The 16,742-nt window shown below is 42.6% G+C and overlaps 1 protein-coding gene across 1 annotated transcript; it reads right to left on the bottom strand.

Moving 5' to 3' along the window:
* Positions 1–934: 934 nt before the first annotated feature.
* cdc42ep3 (CDC42 effector protein (Rho GTPase binding) 3) lies at positions 935–7,941 on the bottom strand. Its single transcript, XM_042502233.2, has 2 exons — positions 7,319–7,941; positions 935–2,767 (listed from the first exon to the last, which is right to left on the bottom strand). Exon 2 carries the CDS (start codon positions 2,543–2,545, stop codon positions 1,472–1,474), a length of 1,074 nt encoding a protein of 357 aa, XP_042358167.1. The 5' UTR covers positions 2,546–2,767; positions 7,319–7,941; the 3' UTR covers positions 935–1,471.
* Positions 7,942–16,742: the final 8,801 nt, after the last annotated feature.

Genomic DNA, 16,742 nt, shown 5'->3' with positions numbered 1-16,742 from the left:
AAGGTCTTGTTATGACTTACCCTTCATGTGTCTACAATGAGGGGCCTATAGGGACAGGGGATGAGGGCGAGGAGGCCACTGATGAGGGGTGGTTGAGTTCAAGAGGCTGCATATAATCACGGCTGCTGTTTCAACACTGCTGGGTCAACATATCCTTATTGTAACTAGACAGAAGAAACTCGTTCGGCACTGAACAAAGTTTGCTTTTGGATTGTAAGCGTGTGTTTTACAGCCTCATCTCACCATACATTCTGACTGCCAATAGCGAGCCTTCTCTGCTCACTTGAAACAGCTGATTTATGTCTGGTCCTGGACACTTGTGCTCTACAGCTGGAATGTAGGGAATTTCTAAGCCCCCTCCTCTGCCTGTCCCGTCCACACGCAAACAAATGGAGCAGGCGCCTGGTTGGGCAGATGAAGGCCCACCGGTGCTCCTACTGCAGGGCAGGGACGCAGAATGTAAGGAATGTCAGAGGCGAGAAAATAAATCCATTCTATCCTTCTTTCTGTCAAACTGTATCTCTTTCTTTCCCTTTCTTGTTTGCCTTTTCCCTTTTGTGCTCCTTCTGTTTTCTGTGTTATTCTGATTTTCAGTCTCTCTTGAGTTATTTTGTTTAATCTTTTATTGTATTTATTTTTTGTTAAAGCTGGGTTAGGCAGTTTTAATTTACTTCATCAGGCAAACATCCCATATGAACCAATTGAGCAAATTGCAATTCCTTCCTGACAAACATTCCTAATTTTAGTGCAATTCATGTCTCATATTTGGTTTGATAAACAGAGAGAGAGAGAGAGAGAGAGAGAGAGAGAGAGAGAGCACTGTGTGAAGCTCTACAATTAAACTCTACAATATTTGCCTTTTCCACATTACTGCTTACCCCATAACACTCTGTTCTGGTTTATGCGCACATTACCTGCCAAAAATTAGCCAGAATAGGAGAAAATGAATTTATTTGTGTTACAGTTTTTAAAAACACAAATATGCATAGTGTTGTGTTGTTTGAAATTTGGCGAATTATGAAACATGTGACAAACAAAAAATGCTTTGTTAAACACACTTAAAGTCACAAAATGCAAGGCTGTGTAAAAAAAAAAAAAGCAAAGGACCTCAAAGTTATTGTGTAAATACGGTGAAAGTCAACATAGGAACACATATCTATCATTTAGCATTTTTACAGTAATGTCAAATCAAAGGCACGATGGCTGTGTTTTAGCTGTAACTCAATAGTACATGCATCTTAAACATGCGGCCAGCATGGCAAAACAAAACAAAAGAAGAAGAATTCAACACTCCATAGAAGCTAGAATAGTTACATGTTTTGACAATAAAAACATAAGCAGCTCTGTCTATTGTAGCTCATTTTCATCTCAATGATATATCCAGACACCATTTTGATTGCTTTTAGAGTCTCTCTCTCCTCATGGCTATAGTTTAATAATTCCCTTTCTCCTTTTGGGGCCTCAGCGCAGCTCAAGGCCTGCTCTTCACTGCGGGTTTATCCATTATGTTGAGAACTTCGTCCAAGATGGACGGGCCCAGATCAAGTTCAAGGGAGAGGAACGACCCAGTGATCTGGGCGAGGGACTCCTGCGACGTGCTCTTCTCCTTGGTAAACTCAAACTCAAAATCACAGATGCGACCCTCCTCCACCCCACTGTCCCTATCCACCCACTCTCCATTGCACTTTGACAGCTCCTGCTTGAAGCCCAGGGCTACATCATCGTTAAAGTGTCCATAACTATTGCAGTTTCCGTTGCCGTTGAGACTCCTGCTGCCATTGCACATCTTGTTCTGGAAGTCCCCTTTACCGCTAAAGCTGTCGAAGCTGTCACTGCTCACGTTACTGTTCAGGCTCCCGTTGGCTTTGAAGGGACTGTGACCGTTGATATAACAGGATGATGGCTTGTCAAACCTGGATTCGCTCTTGTTTATTTTGTTAGCTTTGGCCACCGCCTTTGAGGTGGACTTATCTTTGTTTTCCAGCAGATCCAAGAGGACATCAGGCTTCGACTGGATATCTGAAGATGGAGACGAAGGCTCGCTGCTGAAGACGTCCATGGAGCGCAACAAGGCATCCATCTGCAAGATCTCTACCTCCTCTGTGTTGTCAGATTTCATAGGAGCTGTAGACCCCATGATGTCCTCCAGCGGCTCTGGGGGCATGGTAAATACAGTGGAGGAGATCAGGGGAAGAGTAAGCGCCTGACAGCCACCAATAGTTGGGAGTGAGATGGCGTTCTTGAGCACCGGAGATGGTGTCTCGGCAAAGGAAGCATCCCCAGTGCTGTTAGCTCTCAAAAACTCACTTTGGATGCCATACTGAGGGTGGACTTCCCCCTTCCCTGGTAGGAGTTCATACTTCCCCTGGAGGAAAGACATGTCTCCGAAGGCATCTCTCTCCCCGCCTTTGCCAATGTGGATAGTGTGGCGAAAGTCCCCAAGTGGTGGACTGATCATGTCTGGGGACAATATATCTCGCAGGCGACATTTCTTTCCCTTCTTACTGTTGTTGGGTTTCAGGTATATGGGTGCTTTTGCAGGCATGGCTGTAACCACGGAAGAGATCTCAGATATAGCAAAGTCGGAAATGCTCTACGAGTTCTGGACGTTACAGTTCCCCCCAGGAGAAGCTCCTGTTACATTCTCAGTAACACACCGGTCAGACAGGACTCCAAAAATAATTTCAGCAATTGAGGCATCGATCGAGAGGTGGGATTCCAAGCAGGACTGGTGATGTCTGCCAGTGCAGAAAGGTCAAATGGCTTCCTGAAATCAGAGACAAATAAAAAATATGTCAGCATTTATTTAAAACATGAACTCAACACTGACACATTTCCTGAAGGTTTCTGTCCTGCCTTCAAGAATGTCCCACAAACATCCTCTGGATCCTGCAGGAAAAAAATCTTATCCTCATCTTGCATCTGGCGAGCTCAGAGGCCGCAGCAGAGGAGGATGAGGCGTTTTGCCGCTCTATTCACATTTCCACACATGAGCCTCCTTTGGCCTCCGCAATTCTGGATGTGCTAATGTGGAACAGCTGGACCGCAGATTGGGAGAGGAGAAGCAAAGCGGGACTTTAGTAGGATCAGAGTGGGGCAGCCTGTTTTAGGTGCTACCGCGCAGACACGCACAGAGATCGAAAGAGATGGAGTAGATGGGGGGAAGGGAGTTAAGGGGGTTTCGGGGGATTGTGTGAAAAAGATAAAGAGGGCTTACAGAGCAAGTGGATCTTAAGAAAGAAGGTGATGCAGATTGTGAATTTGATGGGCAGAGAGTATAATGAGGGCTGTGAGGTAGCACAATACATCAGGATGGGTAAACATTGTTAAGGGGGTATTGGATTTGATAAAAGGTGCCTGATTGCATGCCGTATTCTCAGAGCTTTTCCATTACAAATCCAACCCCAAGTTGGCAGCCGGCTTAGTGTCTGATGAACTCGGTAAAAAGAAGAGAGAATCAGTTTGACCGTTTGAAATGACTTAGCAACCAAGGAGAAAAGGGGAAAAACACTCCGTGGAGGAAGGGAGTTGACAGTGTGTATGTGTGTGTGTGATGGGGGGGTGGGAGAGAGCAGCAGTGAGTAGAGAGCTTGCCCATTTATAGACATATTTACTTATGAGAGGTCTGTCAGCAGTGACCGTCTGACAGAGTGCACCACCGCACAAAAGTGCCTGGGCGGTCAAGTACGACCCAAAAAAAGGTCTCATCAAGAAAACATCCACATTCCTGCTGCAACCGACCCCATGAAAATGCACTGCATCAGCCTTATCAGAGACACTTTAAGTAGGCTATGTTTATTCAGCAGGCACATTAGTGCGGAGCCAGAGAGACAGACACTTGCTACGTATTTAAATCCAAATAGCAGGCTGGAAACCATTGCACTGACATCTTCTTTCAACATGGATTCTTGTGTTTCCAACCTGTAGCTCCTTTTACACTGCTTGCTCAGGGCAGGAATATCACACCGTTATGTCGCCTTGCAGTTCTGTATATAAGGCGTGATCACGAAATGGGGGGACAGAAATGTCTCGCCTATAATCCCCCCATTTGAGGTAGTAACAGCACCAAAATTGTGTGTGACCCACTGCAGGAGATTTAAAAAAGCAGCTAGTAGCTAAAAGTAGCCATAAATGTCCATAAATGAGGGAAACAATGAGATTCAGGAGCTCCTTACTCTCTGAGTAGGGAAACACCAAGTTCGGCCACCACATAAAATTACACTTCACTGTAAATTCACTGTACTTCAAAATGAAGATGTTTTTTTTTTTTGTTTGTTTTTTTTTTTTTTTACAAAATTGACAGATTCTCAAGTCACTTGCAGTCCATTCAGAACAGACCCACAACCCACTTTTGGACCACGACCCACCAGTTGGGAACCACTGCTCTAGCACGATCTCTGTAAAAAGGTCCTCTCTGATGAAGCGCAGAATCTGTGTTACAGTTTTAGGATGTGAAGTACAAGGTGAAATCTTCTCACTTCAGGGGAAGTCATTACAACACAAATAAACCTGTCACCCAACAAGCACTCTGGGGCTATATATAGCCATGACAAACACGGAGGGATGCAAAACATGTGTGAGTGTGTTGAATAGCAACACCGCTCTCTCCGAGGGTCCTTCGAGTGCTGGCGTGAGTGTAAGTGTTTGCGCGAGGTGCTGGAGAGATTGCGTTTTTGAATGCACGCCATGTGCGCGAATGAGAGCGTGTTTGTTTGTTAACAGTGAGGGAGAGAAAGGGACCGGGAAGGAGGGGAGTGAAGAGGAGTGCTGCAGTGTTTGATGAAGGGAGGGAGGGGGGGTTCAGCAAAATCCCTCTTATTTAGCTCAAGCGTTTTCTTCTTCCATTTCTCTTCCACCCACTTGTTTTTTCTTTTGTAGTCTCTCTTTCCCTTCACTGCTGCTCCTCAATCCTTTCTGACCTTGACAGCTGATGCTCACTGCAGTGGGAATATTGGGCTTGGATAGGAAGAGAAACAAATGCACCACCAAGCCAAAAGCTGCTTCCTGTGGGCTCAGAGTGCAGATATCTATATCTGTATTAACTTTTGCACGACTGTTCCCCAGAATAGAAGCAGCACTGCTGTCCCAAACACTCCCTATCAATGCACCTATTGATTATTGGTCCTTCCTGATGTCATTATAACATCTGTCCAGTCTGTGTGGACCTTTTGCTCTTGAGAAAATGCACAGCCCATGCATTATTACAGATGATAATGCTGGTTGAAATCAATAGTATGGATAGAAGTTATACAAAATCCTCCAGCAGAACTCTTGCAAATCTCACAGGAGGACATCTGCTGTGCATCCTACAAGGTCAACACTTGTGGCCCATGAGAAGTCAGCTGGTACGATGAAAGCCTGGAGGTTTGACCTTCTTGTCAGCCATCCTGCTGGTGGCCCAGTTTGGCTTATATGGCAAACATGACTGGAATTCCAGAGGCCAACAGCAAATTATGAGGGAAACAATCTCCTCATGTTGGTCTTTTAGGAATCAGAGGGTTAATTTAATGAAAGCATGGGTGAATTAGTATTGATTCGAGTGTATGTCGGGAATCCTAAGAGTCATAGCAATGTTAGTTTTCTAGCTTGTCTTGACCCCAGAGGAGATTAATCAATTACAGCTCAGGCTGTCTCAGGATAGACCCCAGTGTCTGCTGACCCAGTGAATACATTTGTGTCTCTGCAGGATGTTGATAGTCAAGCAGGTGTATTCTGGTCTATCTCAAAGCCAAGGCCAGATTTGCACCCTCATTTTGGAACCAGTCCAAAAAGAAGCGGCGTGGCACGTGTTGGCTAGCTCGAGCCTGGCGCCGCCGCAGAATGCGGTCGTGGGTTTCATTTACACCTCTGGGGAAGTGAGGATCTGATGGCACCTTCCTTTTCGAAATTGCTCGCCTGAGCATCCAGTCATAATGGGCACCGCAGGATAAAGCCAGTGTGTCATTGGGTCAGCAACAGCTATCTGTCTGGGCATGAAGTGATCTGGAGCCGCTCCAGAACTCTTTAAAAATGGAGCTTTGCTTCATCAGCTCGTGCTCGGAGGGTCGATCATTAGTGAGGGGTCAGCAAAGGGAGCGAGGTGATGAAAGTTGGAGTGTGAGGGCAGATAAATGCAGGGTTGGTATCTGGTAATTAAACAAACGGCTCGTGATTTGTCTGGATATTTCTGGTCACCTAAGAGTCACGTGTGGCATTACTAGGTCAGTGTATTCTTAGACTCAGTGTCACTCTACTGTAGTCTAAATAAATGCCGCAGTTTGATGATGCTTTACAGTTAGCCGAACTCCTCCAAATGCGGTGTTGAGGGAGAGAGAGGCTCAGGAGAGCAGCTGCTCAAAATATGACCTGTATATGACTTCCCCATTCTTTAAAATAGACACCATGCATCCCATAAATATTCCTCCAGTGATGGGATTACTGTGCTGACATGACCCATCAGTGCTGCTGAAAAATAGCACGCTATCCTGCTCTTGTGTTGTACTTGTGGTTAGTATAACATCATCAGCCTGTGGGAGACAAACTTGTGTTCCTCCCACTGTGTCTACAAAGCAACTTCATGCAAGTTTGAAGTCTCCAAACACTAACATGTAGCCGTGGCCTTGACATCTGTCACGCCTTTGAATAGCAGAAAGACCCTCTCTTTGGGGCTGTTATAAAAAGCACATACCACAGAGGGTAATGGTAGCCTTACAAAATAGACCAAGCTGTTTGTTGCATAAAAAAAACCTCAATTATAGGCAAAGGCCTTACTCTCAGGGGCCTGGTGGCAGTGCTGGGACGAGGGCGAATGGCAGGGTGGAGTGTTTGTTCTGTCTTTCTTTCTCGCTCCCCTTGTGCCACCAGCGAGCATGGCCGGCACATGCCAGAGTTATCCTTGGCAGAGATGAGCAGGAAGCCGAACCAAAGCTAACGAAACATGAAGGGAATGTCAACATATACTGGCAGAAAAGAAAAAGTCCTTTCCTCCCAGTATATAAAAAAAAAAAACTCTTTCCCTCGAGAGATAGAGGCAAAGCCAGCTCTGCATTTCAGAAGAACATGCCTTAAGCGTGTAGCCGGGACTAAAAATGTCTCTTGGAAAGCGGGCAGGATATCAAGTTGCTTCCAACAGTTCAGCTTTTGTGTTACATGCCGGACAAACGCTCCTGTACAAGCTTATTTTAGCATGCATGCTTTTGCCATGTCACTGAGCAATATCCAAAACCAAAAACTAAAACGCAGACATGACAGCAGGTATACTGCAACATTATCCCATCTACTAATGCCGATTCTTGTACCAGGAGAGTGTGAAATGCAACATGCTCCCGCTCTCACTCACCTCAGACAATCGATGGGTGAGATCCTGATCCTTCCCAGGTATTGCCGGTGCTCTCCTGACTGCTGCAGCCTCAGGTTGATGTGTGTGTCTGTATGTGTGTGTTCAGTGGCTGCTGTTCTGCTCCTGTGGCTTGTTGACACTGCCTTGCCTCCTGTCTCTGCCTCGGGGCTTGCACTTCTGTCGACTGGGACGTCTGCCGGACAGCTGTTTTGGAATTGCTCTCCGGCTCCTATTCCCTTCTGAAGCACGTCAAGTCTCCTCCTACACCTCCCCTCACAACCCCCCTTCCTTCCTCTCTCTCTCTCTCTCTGCCTCTGTCTCTCTCTGCTCTGGCTCTCTTCTCTCCCTCTAACAGCACCTGTGCATGTCTGTCCTCTTTTCACATATTTTTTTTAGGCAGCTCTGTGGTGTTTTGAGGATCCTCCTTGCTTCCTGTGCCTTGGTGGAGCTGCGGTGATGAGTGATCACAAGCTCCGGTCTTGCGGAGAAAGGCACATGCCTCGTGGGATGTCTGGCTGTCTCCCCTCTCTAAAACAGTCCCTCATGATTTGCGCACTGAGTTATGCGTTCACTCTTTTCCTCTTTTGCTATTCTGCTTCATCCTGTCTGACTCCGCGACTGCTCACATCTGATAAGAGCTGGTCTGTTAATGCAGCTGGCAGACACTTGACTTAACCCTCCCTGTCTCTGTCCTTATCTATCATGCACACCCACACCCTTGCATTGTTTTTACAAACTATAACTCTGCGCAATCACTTCATATTCTGTTCAATTTGAATCATTTTGTGCCTGCTGCAGCAGGCTGAGGCGACACTGTGCGAATGGACTGATTACTGCAGAATACTGCAGCACTGCAGCACATGTTGGGGACATTTCCAACGGACAGTACACGAGTAGTCCTGCAGCAAAAATAGACTTCCTCAGTGGGAATCTTTTCTCTATAGAATGACTGTAAATGCAAAGACAGGGACAGAGCGTGTAAAGGTTTTAACCTGATGCCCTAAAGTCAAGGACATGGCAAACCTCGCCTGTGCTTCCCATTTTTTTTTTTGGTCCTATTCTTGTAGAGATCAAAAAAAAAAAAAAAATCCCATCACCCTGGTAACCACTGCAGCTCAGAGGTGATGTCACACCTTTCTGTGTTTCCCCCCAAAGAGGCTGGGGAAAGCAGAGAGGTGTGTGCTTGTACAGTAAATTACAAAAGGGCAAAGGAGATAAATGTGGGGGGAGGGGTGCTTGTGTCTCAATCAGTGTGTGTGTATGTGTGTGTGTGTGTGTGTGTGTGTGTGTGTGTGTGTGTGTGTGTGTGGTTGAAAGGATAGTTTGGATTTTTTAAAAGTGGGGGTGTATGAGGTACTTATGCATAATCAGTATATTACATTCAGTAGATGTCAATCTACTGCTGTGGATGGCAGCATTAGCAAAGCATATCTTAGCCACCCAAAAAAAGTCCCATCGAAAAAAATCCATGATAGTCTAAGTGTACACCAGAGAATTTTTACCATTTTACCTTTCTGTCAGACAGCCTGATCCGACAGGAAAGCCTCTATTGTCCTCAGTTCCCCATGTATGCTCTTAAGCACCAGACTCCATTGACAAAAACAGTAATTTTGGCTCACTGAGCACAGGAGCTGCTGGTCTATCACTGCTTCGATCAGTTAATTATTTTGTGTTATTGTGTGGCTTTGGGGAATCCAAACTAACCCTTTTCAAGGCCAAAGTCACAAAATAACACAAACAAAACAAGCGACCAAAGTAGCAGTACACCAGCAGCTCCTGTTTTCAGTGATGTTAAATCCCTGTTTTTATAAATTGAGCCTGGATTTGAAGAAAGCGATAAAAAAGCTACTAATTTTACTGTCAAAAATTGCTGTCTGACATTAACGTAAAATATATTTAAAAAAATTCTAAATACAGCGCTTAAATTGATGGGATTTTGGGGGGTGAGGGGGTGGGGGGAGTGATTAAAATATAATGTTTTGTTGCCGACCCCTCTACAGCAGTACATTGCTAAGCTTCCATGTAAGGGCATGCCTACATCTGTTGTATGTGACATGCTGTCCATGGATAAGTCTTCCGTACAACCCCATGCAAAATTTGAACTCTCTCTTTAAGAGAAGGTTTGACTGCATGTCCTCACAAGCAGTCATAGCAACAATCCTGCCTTGTCCAGCATAAAAAGCAGCTCATGCTTCTGCAAACACAACAAATTCTTGCCTCTCCCTCCTGCTGTATTTGGGAGTCGCTCACTTCCCTTAATCGGTTCCCCTTTATTGTTATATTACATGTGATGAGTGCAACACTGTAATAGCTAGCCATATATAATGCTTTTCAAAGTCTAGAGCTGAAATGAATGTGTGTGTTTGTGAGCGGCTTGCGTTGCTCAGACACCCTCTATTTAACTTACACAGGCGTTATTTAGCACCAGTTAAACAGCAGTTGTGAATGAAGCCCTTTTAGCACTGTGTTGTGGAGTTGCCTTGAGGGTGATGTCATCCATGTGGCTCACACATGATCTGAAAGTAGAACGCACAACACTGTCTTCTCATTCAATGAAGGCCGTCAAACCTTGGAAACTCCAGAGCTACTGCTAGAAAAGGAAACTGTGTATTTCCCAACCGAAAGATAAATTACTTTGTAGTTGTGAGATGGGAAATGCAGTAAGTGATATAAATTAGGCATAATGGGTATAATTTGTAAATAATTACTTCATAATGGTCAATAAATCATTTAATTTGCTTTTTTATAAGGATAATGCACCTTACTCAATATACCTGTGAATGCTCCAGCTGCAGTCTGTTAACAAAATTTTCTAAAGAACAATATCCCATTTTCACAGGAGACATTTTGACTTGTCATGGTAGGAAAAGCACAGGTGTCACTAATAACATTAATGACGGCTGTGCTCCATCCAAGTGTCCCAGTTAGTCATCAGCAGTGGGCCAGTGTGCACAATACCAGGACCTGGAAACTGAATCAGCAAAATGGAATCCAGCCATGGTATGATTATTAACACCTGTGCTTTTCTTACTGTTATGCCAAAGTATGCTCCATTAGAAAAGCCTTTTAGAAATACAAGCATAGGACAGTTAGGTGAATAATTAATAATTGCATAGTTAATAGAATTATTATAATGTTTTTTTCCAGGTAATATCATTATCTTTTCAGTCTTTTTGTTCCTTTTTTTCTGGGGGTTTTTTTCATCGCTTTGGTTCGTTTTTTATTGAGTAATTTCCTTGTATTTACTAATTTCTTGCTAATTTCTGGGTAATTTCTTCTTAATTTGCTCATTGCCTTCTTCCCATGTTTGCTGATAAATAGATACTTTTAAAGACAAATCAAAAGACACACCTTGCACTTCAATGAAAAACAAAATCAAACCAGTTTGCCCAAGGGTAATTCATGGTCAGCTGCATTTCACTTTTTAGTAATCCATGGAAAAAAGCTAAAAATAAATAAATAAATAAATAAATAAAGCCACATATGATGAAGGAGAATAACCAGCCGAGCAAACTTTGACTAATGATTATGACTAATGTGTTAATGCTCAGTCTTAAGAAATGCCACCTATAATGCCATGACTTACAGCTGATATAAGCTTTAATTATTTTCATTTAATAGAAAGTGTTAGCAAAACTTGACACCCATCCAAGGCTATATTATTGGCTCTAACAGTTTTTGGTGTTGTTATTGTTTTGTTTTTTTCTTTTCAGTTTCTTAATGAGACTTGTACAGTGTTTTTGGGTGTGTGTTTTTTTCCCCGAGCTATACTCAGATATTCTTTTACCAAAGTTGAGATGACAGCCTAAACGTACACTGTATGGTGTATCCTGTTTAACAAAGCCTGTTTGCCAGGAATATGCATGTCATTTTATTTTTGTTTTTCCATCACAACTTGTGTTTTGGGTTGTGTTATTGGAGGAATTAGACTCATTTTTTCATTCCAGTTCAAGGCTAATTTGCCTTGGTCTGCTTTGGCACGTGTCTTTGCCGTTACACAAGGGGAGCTTTCTAAGTGAGTTTGCTGTGCCGTCTGAGGCGTCCTGTCTAAACTGTTCCACTGAGGTTACTTTTCTCCAACAGACACACCATGCACTGATCTCAGGTCAGGTAAACAAGCCTGTCCTTGTTTGGCAAAATAAAACAACTGAGAAAAACAGAATTTAAAGAAGCAGCTCACCACTTTCTGTTGCAACTCATGACAACACAACGCCTACAATAAGTGCGGATGATCACTTCTGTTTTACAGATTTAGTTCTAATCTTACGTTAACACCTCACACAGTTAACACATCAGCTGACTCCACCCTTCCTCCCCCAGATACTGCAATGAATGTGTTCACACCCATTATGAAGTAAGCTACATCATTATCACTTCCCTTCTAAAGGAGGCTGAGTGAGGGAGGTGAGGAATTGAAACACAAAGCACTGCTGTTGATTGTCTTTTAAAGAGGTTGCTGCTTCTGCTGACAGCTTTAGTGCAGCCATTTGAAACTGGCGATAGTGCGCTGGACATTTGCCCAGACTTTATTTACTGGAATCCATCTGTCATGTGGAAAACATATATTGTGACTGCATTAATAAATGCAGGTATGAAGGGAAACACAATTTTCAGGGCTAAGCGTGGACACAGAGAATTGTCATCTTGTGTACTCTCATTTTCATCATTGAATCTGAGGCAGGCATTGAAGAGGGCAGCCTAACTGATTCCAAAAGAAAAAAACTCCAAAAAATAATAAAGACATATGTAGCTGTAACATCTTTCCTCCCTATGACTCTAGAGGGAGTTTCAATGGCATTTATCAACAGCTTTCACAGATTTAAACAACATGAACAAAATGTTCATCACACATTCAACATACATTGTTGGAGACTTGACGCCACATATTGACAGCTTCGTCTATATATGCTCTATTTCCATTCTTATTAAAGTTTTTCTCTGGATTGTGCTTATTCACTGCATCCTCGTACACACGTTTATTTTCTGGCAGTAAACATTTCACAATGTTCTCAGCCCTGCAGGCAGCACACAGGGAGGGACCCGATCCTGAGGGCACTGGCCAACCTTCTGAGTGCAGGAGATGTGCAGCCGAGCGGAGGGGGGAGGAGGGGATTGTGGGTAGTCTAAACACCGTCTTTGCTCTGTGGCTGTATCCCAAAATGTTTTTTTGTGTGTGTGTGCGGGCGATGCACCATAGTGAATTACTGCAGACCACACACACCAGAGGTAGCACCTCGGCTTCTGTGCCTATTTTAGCAACTAAACAAACTTAGCGTGAGGTGAAAGGTGGAGTTCAAAAGTAAGGACGGCAAGAGGTTAAGATTTAAACTGCTGGTGTGTATTATCATTGCAACTTACAGCATAGTTACTGTGAGCAATATGACACTTTTTATTCATTGTAAGTGCCATTAATCTTTTTGGTGAGCGGCCTTTAGAAAGAAAAACAAGACAGTGCATTCATTTCCAGTGGGATTTAGAACATTTAAGGTAACATTCACCCTAAAACTCTTCAGAATGATAACAAAAAAGCTACATTTTATGAATAAGTGGCCAAATGTAGATGACATAAAGACAATAGCATGCAATATTCCCCAATTTCTCAGTTTTGAGATCAATAAAGTATATATCTATCTATCTATCTATCTATCTATCTATCTATCTAATATACAAAACAGAAAAGAAACGCACACTTGAAGTGAGGTGGTGATTACTGGCAGTAAACTAAGTAGGGAACAAGTGTCACTCACTCTGGCTGTCTGACATTTTGGTCTTCAGGCCTTCTTTAAAATCAACAATTATAGTCAGACACAGACATGCTGATCTGCTACATAGGCCACTTTCCCTTTCCCTCGCAGTCTTGGGGGCTACAAGTAGGCGAGGCTGGCAAAAATACTGGCAACAGTAAGAGTTGGATGGCACTAGCGTCCAAAGTTAAAGTATTTGAACTTTTCGACATCCCCTGAAATGGAATTTACAACCAGATGTTTCATAACTCTTTCATAAGAAGAGAGAACATTGGCAATGTAGAATTATTACATAAAATAGTTTCATTCAATTTATTTTATTCCATTTTTGTTAACATACAACATCACCACCACATCATATTGCCATGTATGTTTCATAATGTGCCGTCTTGAAGATTTTGTCTGCTTTCTTCCATCTACTTGATTCCATCTGAATGGATCATTAGACCTACCGCTCTCATCAACCCCAATTCCAAATGCAGCAGTCAATCAAACTCGGATAAACCAATGACCATTATCTGCTCAGCAGCAGATGGTACACTAAAAAGTTAGTCACTAGCAGTTAAACAGAGATTTTCAGTGCATTAGCTAAAGAGCCAGATCTTCCACGGACATTGGTGGAGACCAAAACAGAGCTAAAAGGAGAGTAAATATTGGACTTTTATTCATCAGGCAGCCAGAAACATGACCCCAAATTGATGCTAATGTTGCTATGTGTGTACTTGATTAAAATTGCTAACACATTGGCCATGGCATTTTTAAAAGGTCAGTGTTATGGTCACAGCTTGTTTCACTGTTCAGCAGCCAAAAAAAATCATTACTGCAAAACAGTCAGAGAGCAAGAAATCATCACAAACAAGATACAGATACTGACAGCCTCAAAAAAAAAGCAGAATGCAGTGCAGCTGCAGTCATACTACATTTGATTTAATGGGCACAACTCTTTCATTTTGTCAATGGGAAAAACTTGCCAAAGCTCACTCATTACTAATATTGTTTGCTATCATTACTGCAATGGCTCTCTACACCAACGTGACGTCCATGTTTACCACAACTGATTGCAGTAAATTGAGGCATGTTCTCGTGGAAATGGAAAACAGCACAAACTTTGTGGAAAAAATGTACAAATACATGTAACATAATGTAACACTTCATCGCAAAACAACTCCTGGAATGCATTTAACATCTCAGATTGATGATAGTGTAAGAGTATCCGAGCGGGATTTTCCCTTAACCTTGAAGAGACTAACTCTCTCTACTACAATTAGACTATCTGACCACATCCACGCCAGTGTGTCGATGTCTGGCTCACATCCTTGGAAAGAGAGCAAGTGATACATCACTTGGTGAGGAGAGAGTCTTCCCACTGGAATTCCAGTAGCTGTGCCACAGGCCACCCTCTTGCAATCAGCTTGTGGTTGTCCATTTCCACCAGCTTACATCCTGCTCCATCCACAACCAAAAGTGCTATTATGTCCATGAGAATTGGCAGGCTGCCCTCGCCCATATCATGAGGGGTGAGCAGAGCAGGATACCAGCTAGAGTCAAACTGAGGCCAGCTGGAGGCCTGAACCTGAGCTGTGCTCACATCACTGCCCTGGAGGACAGCATTAGGGCCAACACTGGTCATGGATGTTTCATGTTGTGCTGGTGGAGATCTTTCGATAGCTTGAAGGACGCTATGTTCTGTCTTTACGGTGTCCTTAGCACATCATTGATTTATTCTTCGGCCCCTGGCAAAGTCTGTTCCTCATTAGAAATGCTCTGAGAACATGCACCAGCATGTTGGAATTTGGAGAATGTACACAGCAATGCTTATATAATTATTTTTCACGTGAGAAAATAAAGTGAATAAACTGATGTTTGGATGCAATTATAGGGCAACATCCCAGACATTTAATTTTTCTGCTGTGGTCACATGAGGAGGAGGAAAATGTTCAGCATTCCTTGAGAGATACAAGTGAGATACTGAGTGAATAGTTGCTCAGTTCTATTTTTGAACCTGGAGTATGTTACATGGTCGCTGCATGACAACTTTGGGAGGGGAATAACCTCTGAACTGGAACCGTTGTCCAGTTACCACCAATCTGATCGAATAATTGCTTCCTGTTTTTCTCCATGCCTACTTAGGTATCCTCTGGGAGCCCATGTGTCACTGCGCTTTGGTTTATGAAAGTCTTATCTGCTTGGTCAGTAAATAACATTCCAACGAAATAGGGAAAAAAAGCTGCTGTTTGTAGCTGACGTTTTAACTTTTGTTGTATCCTTTCAAAAATATTGCACTTTGCTGCCACTGGAAACTTCGGGAGAAAAGAAGAAAAAAGTCCCAAATCACTGGCAGAAAGTTATGCCTTTGATTTAATTTAACAGAGCTGATAATGCCAATAATAATAATGAGTATTTATGATCTCTGGGAGTGTTTCACAGCACTGTACATTATCAGAATGAATGTGTGTTGGCCACTATTCATCAGCTTTTGATAGAAGTATGTGTGGTTTTATTTCCAGCAACAGCAGAGTGCTTTGTAACATCTGGTGAGATTATCTCCAAAGACTCAGTTCATTAGACGCTTTGGAGGTTTCCAGCTGCCGACTTAGAAACACTTTGATTAAGTTGATTGCGTTCATACTTCTTATAAAATTGCTTAATTGTGTAATTTGAAATAAGAAACGCATTCTTGAGGATTTCTCGGGCATTATTGCTCATTTTAGTGGCAGCTCTGTTTATGGCACGCATCCCACGGTGAAGCATATGATTGGTTCCAAAACAGCGCTGAGCACGGAAAGGCAGAGAGGCCCGGGAAGATTTGAGCCAGGACTTTTAAAGATACCCAGACACCATCTGCTCAACTTTTTTTTTTTATCTCAACAGATTTAATTTGAGACTTTCATTCTTTTAAACAGTGAATGTATCTCAGCGTGAACTCCTAATTCTCTTAAATGGACCCAATTAATCTGTTTTTAGCTTTTCTTTTTCCTCCGCAAGATATTGGATAAAGCCCTGTGACAGTTGGCGATGTGCCACCAGCTTTTAACAATATATTCTTTATTTCACATTTAGATTTCAAGGAAATGGTACCATTTAACTTATTAACCAGAGTCACATAGACTCATGGATTCATGTTCCTGCATTTCGTTTTAATGCGTTAAATAATAAGATTAGCTTTGCTTAGTTAATGAACCTCTATGGGATCAGAAGCAGTTCTTTTTAAAAGCTGGGCAGCTGGGAAAAGCTTGGAAGCATAAGCTTTTTAAAAGCTGGGAAGCATAATTCAACAATGCTGGTTTAGTTTTGTAAGCATTAGCTTAGCATAAATAATCTTAAAATCTAAATTACGTTTTTTTTATTTTTTAAATCATATGTAGATATTTTAAAGCTTGGTGAATTTATCTTTTTGTTTACCCTGCTAAGTTAGTATGGCTATTGCATTAGCAATATACTGTCTCGTTACACAAGATACACAACTCCAAATTAATATTAGCATTAAGATAGGTCCAATATAAACTCTCCTTGTCGCTTTGCTTTGGTCTCCACCAATGAATTATTTGCTACTTAAATGGTGGAATTTTATTCTATGCTCTCTAGCCAGTTGCAAACTGTGTCTGTCTGCAGTCCTGAAAAAGTGTCTCACACAAACATGTGAAATGGACATATTGTCTAAACAGTGCATTACTTGTTGA

Source organism: Plectropomus leopardus, chromosome 13 (assembly GCF_026936395.1).
Source record: "Plectropomus leopardus strain MGB_pleo_1.0 chromosome 13, ASM2693639v1, whole genome shotgun sequence".
Taxonomy (NCBI): Eukaryota; Metazoa; Chordata; class Actinopteri; order Perciformes; family Serranidae; genus Plectropomus; species Plectropomus leopardus.
This window is presented reverse-complemented; position numbering and strand designations above follow the sequence as displayed.

What these genes read in the sequence shown, in the direction of transcription:
- cdc42ep3 (XM_042502233.2), bottom strand. Translation starts at nt 2,545, where the DNA reads ATGCCTGCAAAAGCACCCATATACCTGAAACCCAACAACAGTAAGAAG.